The sequence below is a fragment of the Aulonocara sp. 'chitande type north' Nkhata Bay genome, linkage group LG8 (assembly GCF_057382095.1).
Source record: "Aulonocara sp. 'chitande type north' Nkhata Bay isolate Kocher_YH1m ecotype deep benthic linkage group LG8, A_spYH_male_GT1.1, whole genome shotgun sequence".
Taxonomy (NCBI): Eukaryota; Metazoa; Chordata; class Actinopteri; order Cichliformes; family Cichlidae; genus Aulonocara; species Aulonocara sp. 'chitande type north' Nkhata Bay.
Genome location: NC_141351.1, coordinates 22889556 through 22912070, shown reverse-complemented (window position 1 = coordinate 22912070; position 22515 = coordinate 22889556). Strand labels below are relative to the sequence as shown.

General features: G+C 41.0%; 2 protein-coding genes across 3 annotated transcripts in view; one reads left to right on the top strand and one right to left on the bottom strand.

The window, feature by feature from the left end:
* The window catches only part of LOC147323785 (rho GTPase-activating protein 44-like), a 97960-nt gene extending 93589 nt beyond the window's left edge, over window positions 1-4371 (bottom strand). Inside the window, exons 1-2 of the mRNA XM_086304374.1 lie at window positions 4251-4371; window positions 3663-4110 (exon numbers count right to left, since the gene is read on the bottom strand). Coding sequence (XP_086160500.1) covers window positions 3663-3715 — 53 coding nt within the window. The 5' untranslated portion in view covers window positions 3716-4110; window positions 4251-4371. The remainder of the gene's footprint in view (window positions 1-3662; window positions 4111-4250) is intronic.
* Window positions 4372-9737: 5366 nt separating this feature from the next.
* stx4 (syntaxin 4) lies at window positions 9738-20716 on the top strand. 2 transcript variants are annotated; one of them, XM_086304372.1, is made up of 10 exons: window positions 9738-9935; window positions 10278-10367; window positions 12470-12569; window positions 12723-12797; window positions 12877-12947; window positions 13277-13385; window positions 15903-15976; window positions 16289-16426; window positions 16507-16617; window positions 19404-20716. In XM_086304372.1, exons 1-10 carry the CDS (start codon window positions 9906-9908, stop codon window positions 19482-19484), a joined length of 879 nt encoding a protein of 292 aa, XP_086160498.1. In that variant the 5' UTR covers window positions 9738-9905; the 3' UTR covers window positions 19485-20716. The 2 variants fall into 2 exon arrangements, with proteins under 2 accessions (XP_086160498.1, XP_086160499.1); XM_086304373.1 differs by lacking the exons at window positions 9738-9935; window positions 10278-10367 and adding an exon at window positions 10421-11237.
* The last annotated feature ends 1799 nt before the right edge of the window (window positions 20717-22515 follow it).

Sequence of the window (22515 nt, the reverse complement as noted above, 5' to 3'; positions counted from 1 at the left end):
CTAATTGTGAAATGATAATTATGAAGCGGACAAATTGTCCGTGTAGTTTATGGTCACTGAGGTCAGCAGCAGCTGATGTCTGCAGCCGTCAACACAAACCGGGTGATGCAGGCTGCCAAGGTCAAGGAGAAGATCTCAGCAATTACCTGTGTGGCCAGCCGTCGGGCAGCGTGTTGAGTCTCTACCCTCTAAATATGACTAATTGCCCCTGCTGTTCTGCTTCTTATGATACAGGTTAGAACTCATTACCAGGATGTTCCGCCTCACTGGGCTCTAGAGAAGAAGAAGAAGGGGAAATAAACAAGCAACTAACCTACCACACAGGCCTTTTTGTGTCTGTAATACTTACCAATAATTGTTTGGTTTTATTTGGTGAAGTGCATTAAAGCTTTTGTCCCCTCAGGCCCAAGTAGGGCATAATTCCCGTAATTTTTTCGTAATGGGAAAATGTCCTCCGGGGATTTCTGATACCTCTACCAAGCTCACTTTGCTTGGCATTAGCTGCAGTAATACCTTTTTCATTGATTTGTATCAGCGCCTCTGCCTGCACTCTGCGTGTAGCCGAGTAAGATGCTGCATAAAAACGTTTTAGCCTCCAAAAGTAAATTGAGGATGCTCATAACAATTTGCCTTAAACTGGCTGCAGCTTAGTGCAGTTTTTCAAGGCACGTAGCACTTGGTCCCAGAATCTAGGGGAACTTTTTGTAAGTTTATAGGGATTTAAGTTTTTCTTCATGAAATCATTTATGATCAGGTGGTTTGGGGCAGATTTCAGATCTCTGGTGTCTTCTGTCACTTTAGGGAACCTCAGACTCACTGCATGATGCTAAGCTGGGGATTCTGGTTTTAGACAACTTTCAGGCTCTACTGGTTTTGGACTGAATAAGGAGCTGGGTTGAAGACTGATTTTGAGGTTAATCTCGGTCATCATTGGTGGCTGGTTTGGACCTGTTTTGGCTTTGGTTAATTTTGGACTTGGTTTTAGAAGGTCTCTTCACGTAACCCTGTAATATTCAGATCTGGTTTCTGTGGGGAAAAACTCATCTGCTGGGGGACTGTATATTTTGGTACTCTGCACTGCTAGAGAAGAAATTTAGGATGATGAGACAAATGTATTACTGTATAATCTGAAGTACTAATCTACAGTAAAAGTTTTGCATGCCATGAAACCTTGTCTGCATGCCATCACTGTCAGTTAGTGCTGTCAGCCAAGCAAAACAAACAGGTTTTACAGTACTTACATCACCTCAGCAGTGCATACCATAATGCTTTATAATAAACCTGGTGGAGCTGCAGTTAACAACAGGCTACAAATCACTCCATGTCCTTATTAGACAGGTCCTGTTTGCATATACGACAGTGTTTCTGTTGTAAGGTTATGTAATAATTTTAATGGGTTAAACAACACGTCAGAACACAAGACAAACTGCCAAGGGTGCAGTATTGACATATGACATTTATTTTCAGTTCAGCTATGGGTGTGGTGGGAAAACAGAAGCAGAGACAAAGTCTTCACAACACCTATTTACAGAAAAGCTTTAGCTACACCTATCTTAACTGGAATTTAAATATGATTCCTTCCTCTCTAGGCTTGGCCCAAAGGCTTAAAGAGGCTACGACACCCGTGTCCTCCTACATGGATCAAATAGCACTTTACACTTGATTGAGGAAGCATATTGAGCATGTTTTCAAACAATGAAAGGTAAAATGAGCTATATACTTTCAACAAGACTCAATCTTGACTGAGAGCTTAACAAACTCCAGAGTTATCTGCAGCATCAGGCCTGGCAGGAAGAAAACAGATGCACTGATAACAAATAAATCACATAAACCTAAACACATTAATCCTAAGTATTTTCACATTTGCGTACTATCTGATGCAAATTTGTGCAGTCAGGATTTACTATGGATTAATCACTTCTGCATTCTTCCACTGGGTTTGAATGGTGAGGCACTTCCAGGATTAAAAAAAAAAAAAAAAGCTCTTCCTGAAGCTTGACACCAAAACACTGAAAAGTAATTTAGACAATAGGGACCTACTCTGGGATTTCACCATGAATTGGATATATAGGTGAAAAAGGTGGAGTTACAAGTTATAAGCTTTTGCACAAAAAGGCCAACCTGCCCCACCTCAACAAGGACAAAAAATAGAAATGGAGCAAACACTTGAACTCTGAAAGACTCAAATGTTGTTTGAGATATTAATCAAAGACGAAACAGCAAGAAATTTTCCCAATTTCTAATGATTTCTCCCGTTCTTAACTGAAATATGCCATTTAAAAGCAATAATTAGCCAAAAAAAATTCCAATACAGTTAGTGAAAATACTGTATTTTACACACCTGTTACAGACACTTGTAAAGTAACATATACAAAAGGTTCTATAATCATGTATTAACTTAGTTACTGAGTTGTATTAGTATTGGAGTTCCTCAGGGCTCAATATTTGGTCCTCTTTTTTATTTTTATTTTTTTTTTAGCATCGATATGTTTCATTAGACCAAACTACGTAAAACAGTCCCACATTGACTACAAACCCTCGGGTTCTGTTTCCAATCTTTATGGTAAGCTAAATGACCTGTTTTTGTTTTATCAGCTGTTTTGGAACCATTATATTGTATTCAGGAACTTTTCAAGATGCCAAATCTTTCTTAACTCGTGAAAACACAGATGATGAACTCGATTTCAGGATACTGCAAGACAAAACAACATAATGCAAGACTGAAGAAAATGTAAGGTGAATTCTTGCCTTGTCTGACCAATAAAGACCAATCCAGGCACCAGAGATAAACATCAGATCAAATCATCTGTTGGTCCAGCTATCGCACCACTGGGGCAAATGGGCTGTGTGGGTAGGTAGAGCAACTTGGTGAGATTATGTGAGGCAGCACTGGTTGCCATTGTGATAATATTGTGTAGTCCGAATGACTCACTGGGAATTCCCATCTCGAATTCTTCCTACTCAGCCCATCTATCCTAGAACTTCTTTTGAAGCTCAATAGACACAGCTGCAGTTTTAAAAATATAACTGTAAAATGTTGGGATAAAATACTCAAACGATTAACATCACTGCAAACCCCACCCCAAAACTTCCTGCACTTTTATATAATATTACTACGCCCTAAGCAGGGACTTGGACCCGGTTACATCAGGGTTTTAAGATTGGTCTTTGAATGCCTCGTCAAACATAAAAAAAAACATATTTCACCAGTTTACATCCCACAGATCACCCGCTATGCCACACTAATTTGATTAAAAGGCGCCTTGAGCATCTTCATAGAGGCTGTATGTTGACTCCCCTCCAGCAGCAGGATGCCTTGAAGCTGCCCTCTGCTTTGATTTCATTGGTCAGTGGGCAGTAGCCCAGCTTCTTGGGTACCATGTCAGTTCCCCGCTCGTCTGCGTGCGGGTACGCTCCTTCCTGCTGAGCTCAATCAATCACACCCCGTTCAAGCTGCAACTGTGACCTACACTGACAGTTAATGCTTTGTGCAAATCAAACCAGCTGAGCAGCAAAAGCCCGACGCGTGAATGACTGAATACTGTACACACATACACACACACAACCGACGAATTCCTGCTTTGGCCGCTTGACCCAGAGCCAATTAAAGCGGGACGCATGCAGCTCGGTGTGGCCAATCTAACGCGCCGTTTCACGCTTACCTGCCCACTGTTTGGTTGGCGAGCTGTCTCATTCGGTTGAACTGCTTCTTCATCTTGTGTTTTTCTGCGTTACCACCGAGCGGTAGAGCCACTCTACATATCTCATTGATGGGATAAAGTCAGATGTCCGCGCTGGTCTACAGCAGGCGAGGAGGCTTTAAACATCCACGGCGTGCATCGCGGTGGGAAACACACGGGAGACAGTCGGCGCGTTAATTCCTCCTCATTTTGCTGATGAGGACTGCGCGTCTCTGTATCCGCTCCGCTCCGCCGCTCCGGAGATGCTGGACCAGTTTCTCTCTCCCCCTCTCTCTCGGCCGTGACAGCTCGACGTTTCCAACCAGTGCATCCTGGGAAATGTAGTTTACCTACATTCCTCCTACTGGAGAGCGCCATACTAGTGCTAAACCATCACATTTATAATCCTGATTCAGGAAATGTTCTTGCACTGTGAAAGGGGGACAACAGGGACTTAATTTTTGCCTATAAATAAAATCCTTCATATTAAATGAAAGTGTTCTACCTAAAACTTCTCCTCAACAGCCTTGATTGAAACAATGTTTCCCTTCATGTCATATATACACTGACCTGATACACGTGCTCCTTTTTACAAATATCCAATCAGCCAATCACATGGCAGTAAACTCAGTGCCTTGTTGAGAAGACTCGCTGAAGTTCAAACCGAGATGTTGGTGCCAGGTCTGAGTTTTCCAGAACTGGTGTTCTACTGGGATTTTCCCACGCAACCATCTCTAGGGTTTACAGAGAAACATTCAAAAGAAGGAAAATATCAGGCGAGCTAATACAACAACATGACCATCATAACCACTCATTACAATCGAATCATGTAGAAGAGCATCTCTGAACGCACAACACGTTGAACCTTGAAGCAGACAGGCTACAACAGCAGAAGACGACACCAGGTGCCACTCCTGCCAGCTAAAACCCAGAACATTTCAATTTCGTTTTAACTGTGAGTACTTTTTCATTTTTTTCAGCAGTGGTGGTTTGAGGGGAACATGTGTATAAGTAATCCTCATGAGGAAAAACTTCAGGCTTCAGTCTTTTAATGCTCATTTTTTTTCTAGCTTACGCTTTGTATCATGTTAGAGAGAGCAGTTATCACTAACATGACGATCCCAGGGATCCAGCACCAGCTCTGAACTCAGAAGCCCAACCCACCTGCTATTGAAACCTTCTGTTTGTGATGGACAGGTTAGGGGTTATAAACAATATTTAATAGAAGATCTGATAAATATTTACCTGTGTGGTTCTGATTTGGTTCTGATGGGAGGCTTAGGGAAAGGCATGACCTCAGAGATATGTGTGAGTGAAAGAAAGACGATAAGAGAGATAAAACTGTATCAGTTGTAGCAGCTCTGGGGAGCTCATTAATGTTTTAGTTTCAGCATTTGATGTGTTCAAATCAAGATAAGAGTCTTAAATAAGGATGTTGTTGAGAGTCCTGTAAGCATACATTTTCCCACTCTTTATGTGGAAATGATCTCATCTCTGCCTTTGCTGTGTGTCTGTGAACAATAATACAGCAAATGTTTTTATTTCTACAGTCACATTTTCGGTGCAAGTATCAGGAATGGACAACTTTACTAAAATTCAAGGGACAAAGATAATGTTAATGTTGGATAGTTCATTGACTGAGTGTTTTTCAAGCCTGACACACACTGATATGGGATGACAAAAATATGGCTAGGGGGACTTTACAGAGTGCAATGAGTTCCAGAGGACTGATGAATAAGTAATCCCAGAGCCAGATCCCAGGCTGCTCTAAGCACTAGACATATTTTTCTTTTTCTCTTGTGGTTCTCAAACTTTTGTCTGAGTCTGAGAAAAAATAATTTCTTGAAAATAAAAGTCATATTCATTCAGCTTAGCTTCATCTCATGGACCTGTGTCCATGTTCCACCTGTAAGTTTCTCCACACACCAAAATTAGAGATCCACTGGCTTAAAGGAAGGAGGCAAAAGGCTAGTTTTAACTTGCATCGTGCTCTAAAATAAGATCTGTTAATCAAGCAGAGTTACTTTAGCAGAGCAGTCAGAAATAAGCATAATAGGACACCCTTAAAGACATACAATGCTAAATTGGGTTCATTCTAAGGTGTAATATCAGAGCCACTTATTTCTTATCTGAACTGAATTGAACTGAATCTAATTTTTGCATCTAAAGCTGCAGTATATTGATTTCTTTTATATTTAAGGTAATAAGGATCTAGACAGCAGAGCTTTGCAGAGTGCAACTTTAGCCCTTTTACCAGGAAGGACTGAGTTGCAAGACATCGAGACTGAAACGTGCTGACAGAGGATGTCCAAAGAACCATGACAAGCATCTATAGGTTTCTTGGATTTGCCAAAGATACATATATTTCTAATGATTATTGATCATTGTGGCTACTGTTCTCGCCATTTTTAAGAAAGATAGACCTATCATTATATTTTTTTTAATTAATGAACGGTTCCTTGGGTAGCAGCTGATGTATGTCTGACTTAGATTCAAACGCTGACACTACTTTTCCAAAGTCGTTAATGTCGTCAATACACTATCCAGCACAAGCTTGACAACAATGTTGTACCAGGGGCTGAAGGAACATCTGGAGTAGAAGGAAGGTAAAGTACAAAGTGGTCCCAGCGGTAATCGGAGCATTAGGAGTTGTAACCCCAAAACTGGGAGGGCAGCTCCAGCAGATTTCAGGCACCATATCAGAGGTATTCAGAAGAGTGCAGTCTTACATATACCTCAGATGCTGTGCAGAACCTTCAAACTCCTAGAGGGTCCTACAGTACCTTAGCCCAGTTCTTCTCGATCACCAATGGTGGTGTCTCCTAACGGTACATATGCAGCACAGATGTTCTATCCCAGTCATTCGTTTGTGCCTGTCTGTGTACGCCAGAGGTGGACAACTTCAGGCCTCAAGGGTCAGTGTCCTGCAGGTTTTAGATCTCACCCTGCATCAACACACCTGAATCAAATGATTAGTTCATTACCAGGCCTCTGGAGAACTTCAAGACATGTTGAGGAGGTCATTTAGCCATTTAAATCAGCTGTGTTGGATCAAGGACACATCTAAAATCTGCAGGACACCGGCCCTTGAGACCTGGAGTTGCCCATCCCTGGTGTACGCAGTCCAATAGTCTAGAGGGCACCTTTGGACCTCCTGCAACTTTGGTCCTGTCAGCCACCTCTGGTCTCTTCCATCATTATGTCCATACTGCTCACCATTGTTCCCAGTGTGCTGTAACCTCTGGATCTCCAGCTTCAACAGTAACCATCTTCTGCTGATGTTATTGCACTGAGCTGCCAGGTCCTTCTAGCTCATTGTGGATGTTGGTTTTCTACTGATCCCACATGTGCTGCACATAACCTTTTTTTGTGTGTCAGCTGGCATAGTAGCATTCCACCAATTCCAATTTTTTCAGTCCTTCTCCATGTTTGCATTGTTCCAATAGGCAATGATATTTAAAGGTGGGCTTGAGGCGCTGTACTAAAGCTTTCCTGTATGAGTAACATTTGTGTTTAGGTTAGGAGATTGTGCCACCCTGTGGACAACCAGCAGTCATGCAGCTCAAAGAACCAGCTGCTGCAAGTTATTTTACTCATTCAGCTTATCAACCATATCTTAACAATGCATCTGCATGATAACAGTTGGTTTATTGATATAGCAATGTTTACTTTTATGAGTTGTTTTAAGATTTTATGATAAATTAATGTGAAAGCAGTGCTCTACAATTTGACTTAACATAAACAAGTTTCATTGTTGAGGCGGAGGTCAAGTTACGGCAATCATTTATGCCCTTTTAAAAATCCAGCAGAATTTTTTTCCTGATTATTTTTTTGATTACTGAGATTTCATTACTCTGTTCATCAAATCATGAGTCAGTCACTCACTTTCTGCTTCAAGGTTCCTACAAATGCCGCCCTCGTCCTGATCAGTGCACAGCTATGAGCCTGTCCTTCTCCCACAGGGATCTTTGTTCTTGAAGGTTTCTTTGGTGTTGGGTGTCGTAGAATTTTGTAACTAAAGTCTGCAACATGGAAAGAGCTGTGATCAAGCTATTTATTACTGTACGCAGGAGAGCCAACACACATCAAACTTCATAGTTCACAGTCATGCCAGCTCTACCCTTGGGATGTCTCTACCCCCCGCACACAACTCTGATTGTCTTTTAGTTACAACAGGTTTCTGTCCCATGGGCTGTGGCTGGACAGAGGACAACTCCCACTATCTTTTCATGGGAAGCTCCTGGCACTGGAGTTTCATCCTTCTGAGCAAAACAGTTAGCAGATAACATAGTGAAACATCGTTAAGCAAAGCTAAGCAGTTTTCACAAGGTCACGCTGACATATACACATACTTCATCTGAGCATGCAAAGGTTATACAAAATCATACAGTGAAGTTCTAACCACCTAACTCTACACATGAGGATAAACTAGAATTTTTCCATAAAATTGGGCCAGCTCTGCCTGGAGTTTGGTAGTTTCCTCTTAGCGCTAAGAAGTTCTCAGTATTATTTTTCTTTTCTCTTTAAATGCTGAGACCTGTTTTTAGTTCATCCAATTTTTGGGAAACATTTGTGTGCAACTTCCCCTTTCTTATAAATTTCTACTTGAAGAAATACCCTTGCTTTTTCTGCCTCATCTCTTTGAGTATTACGCAGTCCTTTTCCACTGCTCTATCTCCAAGATTAAGGCAGCATGCTTTTCCTCTAGGGCTGTTATCTGTTCTGCCTCATTGCCCAATGTCTGACTGAATTCAAAGTTCTCAGAAACATCCTGTAAAATTCACTGCTCGTGTTTAGTCTGTATAGCACCCTGTGGTTCTTTCACTGTGGTGTCACTCAGCTCAGGGTGAAGAGTTGGACCAGTTTGGAGAATGTGTGGTGTTTCTGCAGGCAGTGGGCTTCAGTGTTGGTGCCACAGGCTGTGTAGATATTTCCAGCAGTTAGTTTAAGAACTGCTGCAGACTCTTGGAGGATCACTGTATACTGTGGTCATGGAGCTGCAGCAGACTTCAGTTTTGATGCTCTTGCAGGCTGTTCCATAATTTCAGTTCTTGATTTTCAGCAGATATTAGAGCTGTGACCTAAACTGAAATGTTTGAACTCTTCACTTTCAGCAAGGATCAGGTGTTTCAAACTGTCTTTCGGGATTTGTAAAGCAAACCTTTCTTGTTCTAGTGCAGTTACCTCCACATAATTTGGATCTGAATGAAAGCACTCTTCAGATTCAGAGGCTGCACTTTTCACACCAACTCAGGAGACAGCTGATTTTACAGGGTTTTACTTTCAACTTGTTTGGACTGCACCAGTAAATTCATCACTTATAGCGAAATCTGATTTTTTTTTTAGGCATTAAAACAAGCAAACCATGGACTGAATTGTTTCTGCCTCTGTGTGTAGTTTCTTTTTTTATAGAAAAAGATTTTGATTCCTGAGGTAACAGCTGTTCTCCACTCGGTAGAAACTATTAAACAGCAGTTACAGGCCGACTGAAACAAATCAATGTTTTTAAAATTAATTTAGTCACACTGTTTATAATGCTGCCACAATATGACCCACATGTAACTTTTGGTGCCTAGGTGGCACAGAACAATAAAAATAACATTAGATCTTAAGTCGACATATCAACAGCATCTGCAAGTACGAGAGTAAGAGCAATATTACTGACCATATAAAACTGGCATAATTTTAAAATTTGTAATAAGTTCTGAGGTCTGAGGTCTACAATTGCATTTTATTACTTTACAACACCCATGACCAAAATATTGTTGTTAGTCTTTGTTTGCTTTTCCTGTTTATTTTTTTCCTCTTTTCCTTTACTTGTCCACTAAATTATCTATTCTCTTTTTCTGTGCCTCCTTAATCTTAATATCCTAAAGTCACGACCTTTATATCTCCACTGTATCTACACAATATGTGTTTATTTATCTATATAAATATTCGCACATATTTTTTATTTATCTTTATATGCCTAGATTATTCTACGTAGTGAGTATTTGGGAAGAAAGCCTACGATTAGAGCCTTTCAGCAGTTCCTCCTGCTATGACAGGGGCGCCAGTGAGTCGATGAGTTGAGTGGGCCGCAGAAGAAGACGCGCTGCCGCTGGAGTTTACTAGTTGAATGACAGCGGCGGCGTGAACTTTGCGGAGATTACGCTTTGGGAGCGGCTCGCTTTATTTCAGTGCAGCGTTTTTTACTTTTGATTTCTTCCCTTCGCTTTTGGAAAAATGAGGGACCGGACCAAAGAATTAGGAAATGTGAGTTTCAAAGTAAAGTGCTAACATTAGCTCTAGCTCCGCTAGCGTGGCTAAGTTAGCCCAGTTCACTACTTTACCCGAGTTAACCTAAGAGTCTCCAGGGACAACTTAGACGAGCAGAGGGAATCAAAAAGTGGTTAAGTGGGATTTTTTTGCAGATATTTCTCTTTATAAAAGTTGACTTTATTGATGTTTTACTTCCAACTTCCGTTTCAGTCCTTTCTCCTTAAAGGATAGGGCAGGCCGGGACAGGGCAGGGCTCATGATTCACATCCTCGGACAGCGAGAAAGCACTCACTGTTTTTCTTCTGTTTATGTTATTTAAAATCAATGTGACTTCAGACCGCAGAGGCTTCGGATGACGACGAGGAGGGCAAAGCGCTGATCAGATCTGGAGGCTCAGAGAAGGAAAATGAAACCTTTTTCAGAAAGGTGAGGCAGAAACATCACGCACTTCTCTCTGGAAAATCCCCCAAAATCAAATGATCTGCACTGTCCTCCTGTTACTCATTCACTTTGGTAGTTTGCACACACTTCTGAATTTTACATTTGTGCAAAAGAGAGACAAAAATGCACTACAGAGGCTTAAATATCACAGACTGCTGCTGATGCGTTCTTAACCTGTTTTGTCAACAAATCGTAGTCTGCTAACTCCCAGTCTCCTTGTACCCGAACTGTCACGAGTAAGGAACCAGAGTTATTCACCTAATATCACAAAATGTGACTATTCTCTGCGCTGATCTTAGGCCTCTATAGTAATGTGTTTGAATATCTTTTGGTTTTGATTTAAAATGGTTTGAAGAAACTTATCAATTTATGCATATCCACATTTTTGTCCTTGGAGTCTTATTCTTGGTATGGAAAACTCCCTCTAGAAAGTATTTTAAAGGTCCAAAAAGTGTGACTAATATTTCAGGAATGCCTTAGATATTCTCATATTTCAAGATTCAAGACGTTTACAAGCAAAACACAGTTTACAGGTTAATATAAATGCACAAAATTGCAAATGTACAATTATGAATAATTAAAGTTCGACAGTTCATCAGTGATCCAGCCTGATGGCCCGTGGATAGAAATTGGTTTGTTCTTTGTTTTTATTGGTCCAAAGCAAAAACATGGAAAATATGAGGCCTGATCCACTTGACCTTCTTGCCACTATAAATTTTTAGAAAGACGTTTATGTTTGTGACACCATTCACCAACAGGAGGAGAGAAGCTGGAGGATAAGGACCAAGGTTATCTGGGGAGAGGACACAAGGACGTAAGGGCAGGGAGCCATAGAGGCTGGACATCCAGTGTCAGGTTAAATAGATGAGGAGTCAGAGCAGTTTAAACTGTCCTGCATAAATAAGTGGGTTAACGGTGCTGTATGCAAGTGTTTTATTTTTAAAAAATCAGTAGTTGTTCAACCAGCGTGAATAGTCTAGTTATAAGGCAGATTAATTGGTTAGTGAGCCATACTGAGCCTGAAGTCAGTTTCAACTGTCATGAAGGTGGCTTTTTACTTGGCTGGATCACTATGGCAACTTAGACTGAACACATGACCTGGTCTGCAGAAGGTTATGTTCAGTGTTTTGGTTAAAAATCATCTGGAAATGTGCTTTCACTGATTGAGAATATGTTGTAAGTATGCTTATATTTTTCATGCTGAGGAAAGCTGAGCAGCAGTGTAAACAGGGTTTAATCATGGAAGCTCGCTCACTAAAGAACTTTTTTCTTTTTCCATCCATAAGTCAAAATTTGTAGCCGGCATCTTAAAATTTTGACTTTAATTTGGCCACAGACTGAAGTGGTTTCCACACCTTTGTCATCGAGCCATGGTCCATTGAATATTATGATGAATCAAGTTAAACATTTCACAGCTTTAACTTGCAGCTGTCTCATCAAAAACCTTTGTTGCTTCGGCAGGAAATAAGAGGGCAAGTAGCAGCCAGGTGTTCCTAATCAAATGCGTAGGAAAGCTGCGTCATAACTGACAAAACTGGAACCTCCTCTTAACCCTACGCCATAACCTTCCACATGTTGTGTGCTGCATCGACCCAGCATGTAGTTATATTTCTTAGGAGGTGCACGTCAGGTTACGGCGTAGGGTTAAGAGGGGATGTGGTTACGCTGCAGACTTACTACTTCTTACAGAACTGCAGAGAGTCCAGTGGAAACTTTCTTTTTTCATGTGATGGTATATTAATATATGAATTCACAAAACAAACACTTTTCTGCAGCACTGCTTCTCTAAATTATTTGCTGCACCAGTAGTGCCTTGTTTTTGTAAGTGCAGTCAGAGCCTGGAGCAGAAAGCCTGTGTGATACCCGTTATTGTCTCTGATGGGGGACTTTAGGTGTTGTTGAGCCAGCTAACACAAAGAAAGCTTACATATGTTGGCATTGCTTCATAGATATCAGAGGGAGCTGCACCCATTTTAGCTATAAGGACTGATAGAGGGAATAGGATGAGATTTGCTTGATATATGAGATAAATTGAGCTAACAAAATAGTTCTTTTGTTCCCTAAAATTCTTTCCTTGTTATCGTCAGACCCAAGAAATTCACCAGGGGCTCCAGCAGCTCAAAAGGATGGTGTCTGACCTCGAGAACAAACAGAAAACTGTGCTGGGCGAGGCGCTACCGAAGGAAGGTGCGTAATATATCGTCATATATAAGGTGTAGTGGTTCACCGAAAGTTGCAGACAGAAGCATGTTAGTAAACTGTCAGAGGAGAGGGGGCGATCAGGTTGTCCTATTCAAGGGTTTTGTTTGCTAAATTTACTGTTTTTGATCTTTTGCACAGATATGAAGAAAGAGCTCCAAACTCTTCGAGACGAGATCAAAACGCTGGCTGGTCAAATCCAGAGAAAGCTGAAGAGTGAGTATCTTTGAGCTGCAGGGGGAAAAGATTTATTATTTTGTTCAGCATGGCTTGACTTATGGCCATCTTTCCACAGGTATTGAGCCCAAGAAGGGAGAGGATGATGGGAAATACATACCCATAAATACTCGAATGCAGCGCACACAGGTAGCACCCGAGACTTTTTGTAATCAGCTAAAAACATAACGCCCCTCTCTTTCTATTTTCTCTGTAAACAGCATGCCATCGAGGTCATGTGACTGGCGTATGATCAGTTTTAATGCTCTTTATAGCCTTAAAGTGGAAATGAATGCTGTGCTGATAGTTTAGACTGCGGTTATTGATAACCATTTTAAAAGCAGCTAAATCGTAGGTGTTATCTGTAATGGCCACTCATTGTGAAAATGACAGCTGGTTTTGGGGAAATTTTGAGGGAAATTACGACTACATTTGTTTTTTCACTCTGCTTCCTTTTTCTTTCGCTCTCCTTTTGCCAGCACACTATCTTGTCCAAGGAGTTTGTGGAGCTCATGGGCCACTGTAACACCATCCAGGCTCAGTACAGGGATAGAAACGTTGAAAGAATACAGAGGCAGCTGAAAATCAGTGAGTAGCACGCAGCACCGAGGAGATATATCTGTCACCTTGTCAGATTTTTGTGGTCTGTGGTCTCACTTGGGGAAATCAGTTTTACCGATCACTTCCACACTACAGCAGGAGGTTTAAAGTCGGGTGACAACGCCATGCCGTTTTCTTCTTTCTGTCACTTTCTGTTTTAAAATGACACAACATATGTTTAAAGGGGGTGAGATGGATATTTCACACTAATGTGCAGTGTGCCTCTACTAGGGTAGCTTTGCATGATTCACATTTCAAAATAATCCTTTATTTTATTTTTTAATCTTGTACTGTACCAAAAGCAGTTTTAGCTCCTCCCCCTTTTTAAGACAACTTTCTCCTAATTGGCTGCCCCTCAAACACAGAAAGGTTGGGTGGCCAGTGGGTGGGGTTTGTGACCATATTAGAAATATCCCCTCTCTGTAACGTCATACTGAGCCAAGACTAGAAGAACACAGTCTGAAGCCTGAGCTTTTGGCTCACAGGGAGTACGTGTACATAAACTGATCACATTATTTTAAAATTTGATCATCGACCTTTAAAACTGGACATGAATTAAAGGAAAAGCACAAGTTCACTTTAAAAGAATTCCGACACCATGCTGGTGCTTGAAGCTGATTTGACCAAAGATGAGTCAAAGGTGCTCGGCTAGCAGCTCTGCACAGCTTCATGTGTGGTCACGAATGACTAGAAAGCACTGCTGTAATTTCCTGTCATATCCTGCAGTGGTGGTCGTTCCTGTTAAATGAAACCATACAGTCAAATAATGAAGTCAGTTTAGGTACAAACTAAAAAGCTCAGGCCTTGAACTGCTCTAAAATGTTGATGTATGGATTAGAGATGGACCGATCCGATATTACGTATCGGTATCGGTCCGATACGGACCTAAATTACTGGATCGGATATCGGAGAAAAATAAAAAATGTAATCCGATCCATTAAATATCACAAAAGCACCTCACAAAACTTGCAACACGCCGTAACTCACCTCAGAACGTTAGCACGTCGGAGCAGTATGCATCACGTGATAGAGCGGCTGTGGCATGCGGGACCTGTCGGTGGTCTGGATAGCATTTGGAGCTTCGCTAGCAACCCGGCATTTCATCTCCGACAAAGTTATCCCCGAGAGAAGTAAAGCAAGTGTGTAAGTCCATCTCTGAATGTTTGTAAAGCATTCCTGCGTTAAGCTTAACGAGCGACTGCCTCTCGCTCTCCGGCTGCTACTTCAATCGTGAAACTGCTTAACGATCAGCTGATCGGCTTTTCTGTCGCGAGTCCGTGTCTCTTGTTTGCTTTTGGCCCACTTTGCACCAGAAAGAGGAAACCAGCGGCTGAACAACAGCAGCACGTTTAAGCTTGATCAGCTGTTGTTAGAATGTATTTAATATTACTTTCTACACCAGGATCTTTTTCTACGTAGCTGACGCTGGTAACTGTGCAGGGGCGGATCTAGCAAAGTTTAGCCAGGGGGGCCGATAGGGCATTAACAGGGAAAAGGGGGCACAAAGACATACTTTTCTTTCTTATTCTCATTTAAAATGTCTCGCTTTTAATTATTTAATATTTATCTGAATCTTACACCCAAAGTTTTAATCTGATGTAAAATGAATAGAAGTCAATTACTGTACATAGTGACTATTAAGTCTAATATATATACCCTAGTAAGCTATAGTACTTTTTCCTTTGGGAAGGTACCATCTGTGCAGTCTGCAATTTTGTTGAAGAAAGATGTTGAATCTATTTAATATTTCTTGAAAAATAATTGATTTCTGTGCATTTTTTTTCACACTGCATCAAATTAAGGTTGATTACGTCGATTAAGCATCATGAGGTGGAGCGTGAGGGGTGGTTCCCTATTTTTTATTTATTTATTTTTGTTGTTGCTGGGAGTTGGAACCCTATTAGTTAGGTTGCTTAATATTTATGCTAAGTACTCTTTAAAATACCAGAATAGGGAGGATGGTGTAGGTTTAAGTTTATTAGATAGATCAGTATTGCTGAACTATGAAATATTTTTTTTTGCATACAGGTATAACAGAATAGCTTTAGTGTAGTTGTTGTTTTAAACTTGAGTATGAACTTATACAAAATGCAGCAAGATATTTAAAAAACAGTTTTGTTGATTAAAACACACTATATCGGATTCATATCGGTATCGGCAGATATCCAAATTTATGATATCGGTATCGGACATAAAAAAGTGGTATCGTGCCATCTCTAGTATGGATATTACAGTGACCTAAATGGGACCTCTTATCTCGAAGCTCACCCACCCTGCTCCACCCGTCAGTCAGAAGAGGGTTGGCTAAAAGGGGAATGGCTGAAACGCCTTCAAGTTTAAGATAAAGAGATTATTTTGAACTGCTAATCATGCAAAGCTACTCTAGTAGAGTGTGAATAATGCTAATGGGAGCGCTGTAATCAGCTGTAGACGAGGACAGAACAATATCTTCACCGTTCTGCGCGTTCCTCTAAACGCTCTGATTCGATTTTCTCCTGTCTTCAGCTGGCAGCAACGTGACAGATGAGCAGCTGGATGCGATGCTCGAGAGCGGGCAGACGGATGTTTTCACCCAAAATGTGAGTACGTGCGAAGTTAACAAAAAGCAAAGTGTGTTTCAACATGAGAAACCACAACACAGACTTCCCTGCAGCAGATGCAGGTGTTCTGTGGCTGCAGGTTTAGTAACTTTCACACACCTCTCTAACTGCTCAAACAGGACTACAGATATGGTAAGAATATCCTGTGCAGCCCTTAGCTGTGCTGTAGTCTAACTCAAGTAGCTCGTGCGAAGAATCCTGCAGGTTTTGTGCTGCTGTTCATAGATGACCCCCTGAAAAGTTGTGCCTGGTTCTGCTGTCCACGATTTCCCTAATAAATATGGTGTCCAGATCCTGAGTGATACTAAAGCTACGAGGCAGGCTCTGAATGAGATCGAGTCCCGGCACGATGAGATCCTGAAGCTGGAGAGCAGCATCAGAGAGCTGCACGACATGTTCCAGTACCTCGCCATGGAGGTGGAGGCTCAGGTAACGCAGCGCCAATGAAGTCGGTGGAGCTGGTTCGGGCTGCGGATGGCGTTTGATTGTGATGTTTTTGTTCACCGCAGGGCGAGATGGTGGACAGGATTGAGAACAATATCAACAAGTCTTCAGACTACGTGGAGAAAGCAAAGGGCGAACTGGAGAAAGCGGTCACGTATCAGCATAGATCACGCAAGGTACGCACAGAGAAACCCGAATGACATCATGAAAAGGACAGTTTTTTAATCAGTCGATCTAAGCGTCACTTTTACTTTCATTACACTCACAGCAACGACGAAGCCAAGTTTTCTCGCAGCTCGATTACACACACAATCTAAACAAGGATGCAAATCGATGCGAAGCCTCTTAGCTAAGAGACTGTTTTCCCACATTCACATTAAGGTGCTCGTTTCTGCAGGTTCTCACTTTTCTCTAAAATAACAACACAAAGAGTGAACTTCAGGAGGATTAGTCTGTCCAGTTAGGAAGCAGAAACGTTTATGATTTCAGCTGCTTTGGTGCAAATGAAAGCAACAGTGCGTGCTCTCTCCTTATCCCTCCTCTAGTTTTGTTTCGCTACTAGTAGCATGAGATCTCTTTCAGCTCCTCCAGGGTCTCCACAGTGTGGAGGAGAGAGCAGGAGCTGGTCAGAGCCCTACATGTACACATGTCAGAATCAGACTCAGTGAGGGTGGCATGATGACCTGAAGTCCTTTAGTGGGACCTGTGATCAGAGGCCATCATCGGCGTGAAGCTGTTGTCATCTGTGAACAGAACACAGCAGCTTCACACTGACAGAAATGAGAGTGTAGAGAGGCCTAACCAACTGTCATCAAGCATGATTGTTGGTTATTTCCATGCAGACATTACCTGATGTTAATACATTTGAAAAAAAAAGGATGAGAAATACTTATTTTCCAATTTAGAGGTCAGAGTTACACAGACTACACTCAGTGAAACTGTAAACTCTATGAAAATACGTCCTTAAGCTTGTTATTAAACAGTAATTAATTTAATGGTTATCATTAAATTTGGAAAACCAGAATGTGTTGATGAAGAGATGGAAACACGACTCACTGTTTTCCTAATATTCTCTTAGTGCCTTTTTCTATAAATATACCAGCTTTCCTAGTGTAAGCAGTTGTCCTAAAATCTCCTAAATTAAAAACTAAATCAGAAACAGCAGAGATGCATAACAATGAACGGACACTTTGTGCTGCAGAGAGTCCTATCCTCTTTTGGTTTCATGGGTACTTTACAGGGAAAACGAGGAGAGGGCTCCGATCCTCTTTGTTTTTCTTCCTCCTCCGTGCTGTTATGAGAGAATAGCTCTGCCCTGTATTCACATGAGTGACGCAAGGTGAAACTTCCTGAAACGAGTTTCCTCATTATTCTGCTTTGGAAAATGCTGCCTTGCAGAGAAATGCTGTTTGGATCGCCACTAAAACTCGATCACTGTGCTAAACGTGCAGAGGAGCGGCCTCTGTGTGCTTAACGGCAGCATGCTCCAAAGTCGGAGAGTTTGTAAATATTGACACTGGAAACTGCTCTAATGGAGGAGAACAGCAAATAAATTAAGCTTCTCAAATATTGTGGTAATCCCATCTGTCTGGTTCTATCAGACTCTCGTTAAAAAGATTAAAAATCCTAGACTGTGTGATAAGTGAAGTGCTACTTTCTTGGCCAGCAGGGGGCGACTCCTGTGAAGTGAGGATGTATGGGGAAAAAAAGCCTTTAATATATAACCTGAGCAAACACTTTCCTGATCAGTTTTTGCTCTCAGTTTGTAATTTTGCACATTAGGGTCTCATGTGTGCATTTTTAAGCCTTCATAGCTCTTAACTACACAATAAGAGATGAGAGCCAAGCACCAGGACCCTTTTTTTTCCCCTTATAATTCATTGGACAAAACTTAAAGTGCTTTTTCGGTAACTTTCTCCTTTTTGATACCAGGCACATCTTCTAGCTGTATTTCGAATGCTGGGATGCTTTAACACTCCTGAATGTTGCTTATGGTTATGAAATGGAGCGACTTTAGTGTTTACATGACACATCGCACTGATCAAACAGCTTCAGGTCAACTTTAAGCTCAGAAATGAGACCCTCTGGATAAACAAGATCCAGATTTGTCCCACCGGGGCAGATGGCCACCCCTCCCTGAGCCTGGTTCTGCTGCAGGGTTCTTCCTGTTAAAAAGGATTATTTTATTCCCACTGTCGGAAAGTGCTTGCTCAAAGGGGATGGTTTTATTATTAAATACTGATTTCTTTTTTTTTTTTAATTTTTAAAGTAAAAAGCACTTTAAGGAAACTGCCGATGTGATTTGGCGCTATGTAAATAAAATTAAATAGAAGTGACTAAATCTTGGCTTGAGGTTGAGCGCTTTGCAGGAAAACTGCTTTAATCTTGAACACATCATCCCATATAAAATCAGTGAGCATCTCCCACCTGATCCGATCACGATCAGCTGATTTTTATATACAGCAACTTTAGCTTGTTTATTGAAGCCATTCAAAAGTTGTGCAAGTTACAGGCCCTGAAAACACAATAGCTTGTCTTTGGGTGTTGACTCTTTGAATTAAATCCCCATCTGGTCAGACTTTATGGCACCAGCTAAGCTTCACAGGCTCATGATGATCAGTTGGGAAAGCTCTGGTTTTATGACGTGATTGGAAAAAGACGATGTGTGTTGCTCATGCACAAAAGAAAGAAAAGGAAACAAAAAACAAGGTTAACTTTACAAACCACGCCTTTGTTAGCTAGAAAACAAGCCTGGTATTACATGTTGGGTTAAAATGAGACCTCTCATATGCTGTAACTTATTATAACCAGCGATCTATCCCACAGAAAAAGGGGCCGCTGTACTTGTTTCTGTGTGTCGGAGACTATAAATTGGCCCCACTCTGAAACCATGATGGGGTGGGGGGGATTGATTTTTCTTTCCTGGAATGACTCTAACTTGTGTGCTTATCTCCCGCTGCAGAAAAAACTCTGGATTGGAATCTGTTTGGCCATCCTTCTCCTCATCATCATCATCGCCTTGGTCACCACCTTCTCATCCTAGCAACACCCTGTGGTGCAAGTTAGCAGAAGCACATTATGGATACCCCCAAATCCACACATTCATGCATATACATCAGCTCACAGGATGTACAGCTGAGCGGAGTCAGTGGATTTCAGTTTGATTTTTTTTTTTTTTTTTTTATTCCTCTAACCCTCCTGTCTGCCTAACGGTCCTACTCTCCACTTTTTCTGTTGTATGGAAGAGATGTGCTCTGTCGTTTAATCTCACAATCTGTGCTGCGCGCTCGATGCCGGCGCCGCACGTTTTCTGTCAGTTTCTGTTCTGCAAAAACAAACAGCGGGACTCACTGTGGACTGTTACACCAGTCGATCCTTCCCCTCCTGTGTTTAAAAAAACAACAAAAAAAAAAACAGAAAAAAAAGAGGAATTAAGTGACCTTGAGTGGGGCACAGAGCAGTATTGATCAAACACTGGCACTCGTCATACTGTACTCAGGAAAACTGTGTTGTAACGTTGATGGTTCTGGATGAATTGGAGACCTAAAGAACAATTTTATAATGTAGGCCTTTTATAGTCGGATACAGGAAATAGACTAATATAATTGTACATAACTGATGTTGCTGGTGATAAAAAATTTATGCAGATGATTTTTAAAACTTCAAAGTTTTTGTTTTCATACTGCGTACATGTAACAAGTGTAAATACAGTTTTGTTTTTTTGTGTGTGTATGTGTGTGTGAAATAACCCCTACCCTCCGCCCTTTCCTCCTCCTCTTCACATTTGCATAAGGTCTCTCAACAGTACAGGTCCAACGCTTCCCCTTTCCTGTGTCCTTCCAGTTTGCATTTTTGACTCAAAACGTTGTGCAAGCGCCTGCTTAAACAACACACACGTCTTCAGAAATGGTGCCTTCTCCTTTGCAAATGTGACGTCGTGCATTAACAAAAAGGGATGGATGTATTTTAGACTTCAACGTGTTTTTTTCTCACCCTTTTGTCCCATTATGCAGTTTTTTTGCTAAATTTTGGAGTCAGAATACACCAAGGGGACAAATGAAACCCATTTAAAAAAGAAAAAATTAACCAAAACTGAGAGGCGGCTTCTCACTGACGCCTCGTTCAGAAGCAGAAAAGTTGCTGTGAAAAAGGCTAGCAGAGGATGGAGGGGAGTGACACTGCTACTGTGTAAAGTTATGGCTGTTTCAATTTTGCATCGCTCATTTATTTTATTATACATTTGTTTTTAAAATAAAATACCGCCATGTTCCATTATCCTCAGTCTGCCTTGTATCTTTTTAAGATTAGCAAGTCTTGAACTATCAGCTGGCCCTCTAAAGGAGCCTGGAAGCACCTCGGGATCCCCAGGAAGAACTAGAAAACGTTGCTGGGGAGGACAAAGTCTGGAATACCTGCCTAACCTGCATTTTTGTGATCCGTTTAATGCACAGGGTGTACAGTGGTTTGAAATAATGAAGAACACTGTACCTCACAGGAAAATGGAAAACATCCCTGAAAGCTTTAAAGTTGGCGAGCTTGCTGAACACTCAGCTGTGGGGTGTTTCCATCCTGATTGGTGGGAGGAAAAAAAAGTCAGTGGGCAGTTTTCATTAAAATAAGTCAGGGTCTCCTCCCTTCCTGTTCTGTTAAGAGAGCAGCTGTTGCCTTTGTAGCCACGGACAAAAATGCAGGTTAACACAGACCAATTTTGGATTTTACCAAACATTTCATTTTTATGATTGAAAAAAGCTGATTTGAAACCAGACATGCGGTCAGTAATTGTGACACTGAAACTCTTTAGCTGATTTATATTTAAGAGCTGAAACTAGTGATTGAGCCAATAAACTCACCGCAAAAATGTTACCGATGAGGTCATGAATCAGGTGAGCCGAGGGCAGTTCTATTCTCTAGTTAATTTTTATTCTATTTCGACTTTGTTTTAATTCAGTTTAGTTTTCATTGGTCTTAGTGTTAAGTCTGTGAAAGTATGGAGGGCAAATATCAGAGGCAAGATTTAGGAAAACAAGTAAAAGTATTACAATAAAAACAGAAGCGCTTCATAAAAGCAGTTGATTCTCTGTTACAAATACAGAAGATGTTTCAGACCTGCCAGTTTTTCATGCTTCAGGATTTAACCTCAGCTAAGTTGGTCTGTTGGCTTCAACTGTTTTTTCTAGCTCCAACTGCATTTTTGGAGCTAGAAGTGATGATATTTGGAAGCGAAGGCATTAAGATTACATCTATAAACAAACTAATAACCTCTTGGATGACTTCTGCTACGCAGCAAACCATATTTGTCAGATACTCCATTAAGAGTTGGAGTTCGGTGAGTCGCACTAATAGAAGGTGAAGCTCAGCAGACGGTTGCAGAGCTCCAGCTCTTCTTTCTTGTGTTGGTCACAGAAATAAATCTTCATTTGGGGTAAAAAAAAAAAAAAAAAATTTCAACTAATTTTTGGTCTTTTTATTCAACTGTAATTGCCATAATTTTCAAGTAAAACAATGTGGAATTACAAGGATCAAAGGAATGCAACAAAAAGAGACAGAAATCAAAGTAAGACCATCACCATAAACTACCCCCCCGCCCCCCCACCAGATATCATCTTTGCTCAAAAGTAAATCGACAATTTACAGTCATCTCAAACTGTACCAGTAATTTTATTCACATATTTTTTTTTTTATTTTGTCCAAGTATACTTTTTTCTTTTTTTCCTTTTTTTTTTAAAACATGAACCAAAATCGATGATGTGAGAGAAAAACAAAGTTCAGGTGAAAAATGAAACATTAATTCAGTAGCACTGATGCTCGGGGTGTTTTTCCTTTCTTGTTTCATGTAAGGGGTGGATTTTTCCCCACATCATTTTTTGGATTAATTTGTTTTTTTAATAACCGAATAAGAGAAATTTAACACCCCTGCTTCAGGTGCTTCACAAGGCAATCTGAGGTTCAAAACCATTTGGCCACAGAGGCACTCTTAAATTCAGTTCTCAACATTTACTTGGCTTTTTGTGACAAGTAATTTTTTAAACTGCCTTTAGGACGTTTTGGGGGGATGAAAGCTGGATTTTGTGGTG

Coding starts and splice junctions, on each gene's coding strand:
- stx4 (XM_086304372.1), top strand. CDS start 9,906: ATGAGGGACCGGACCAAAGAATTAGGAAAT. Junction 12,570..12,722: donor CGAGGCGCTACCGAAGGAAG/GTGCGTAATATA, acceptor TCTTTTGCACAG/ATATGAAGAAAGAGCTCCAA. Junction 15,977..16,288: donor CGGATGTTTTCACCCAAAAT/GTGAGTACGTGC, acceptor TATGGTGTCCAG/ATCCTGAGTGATACTAAAGC.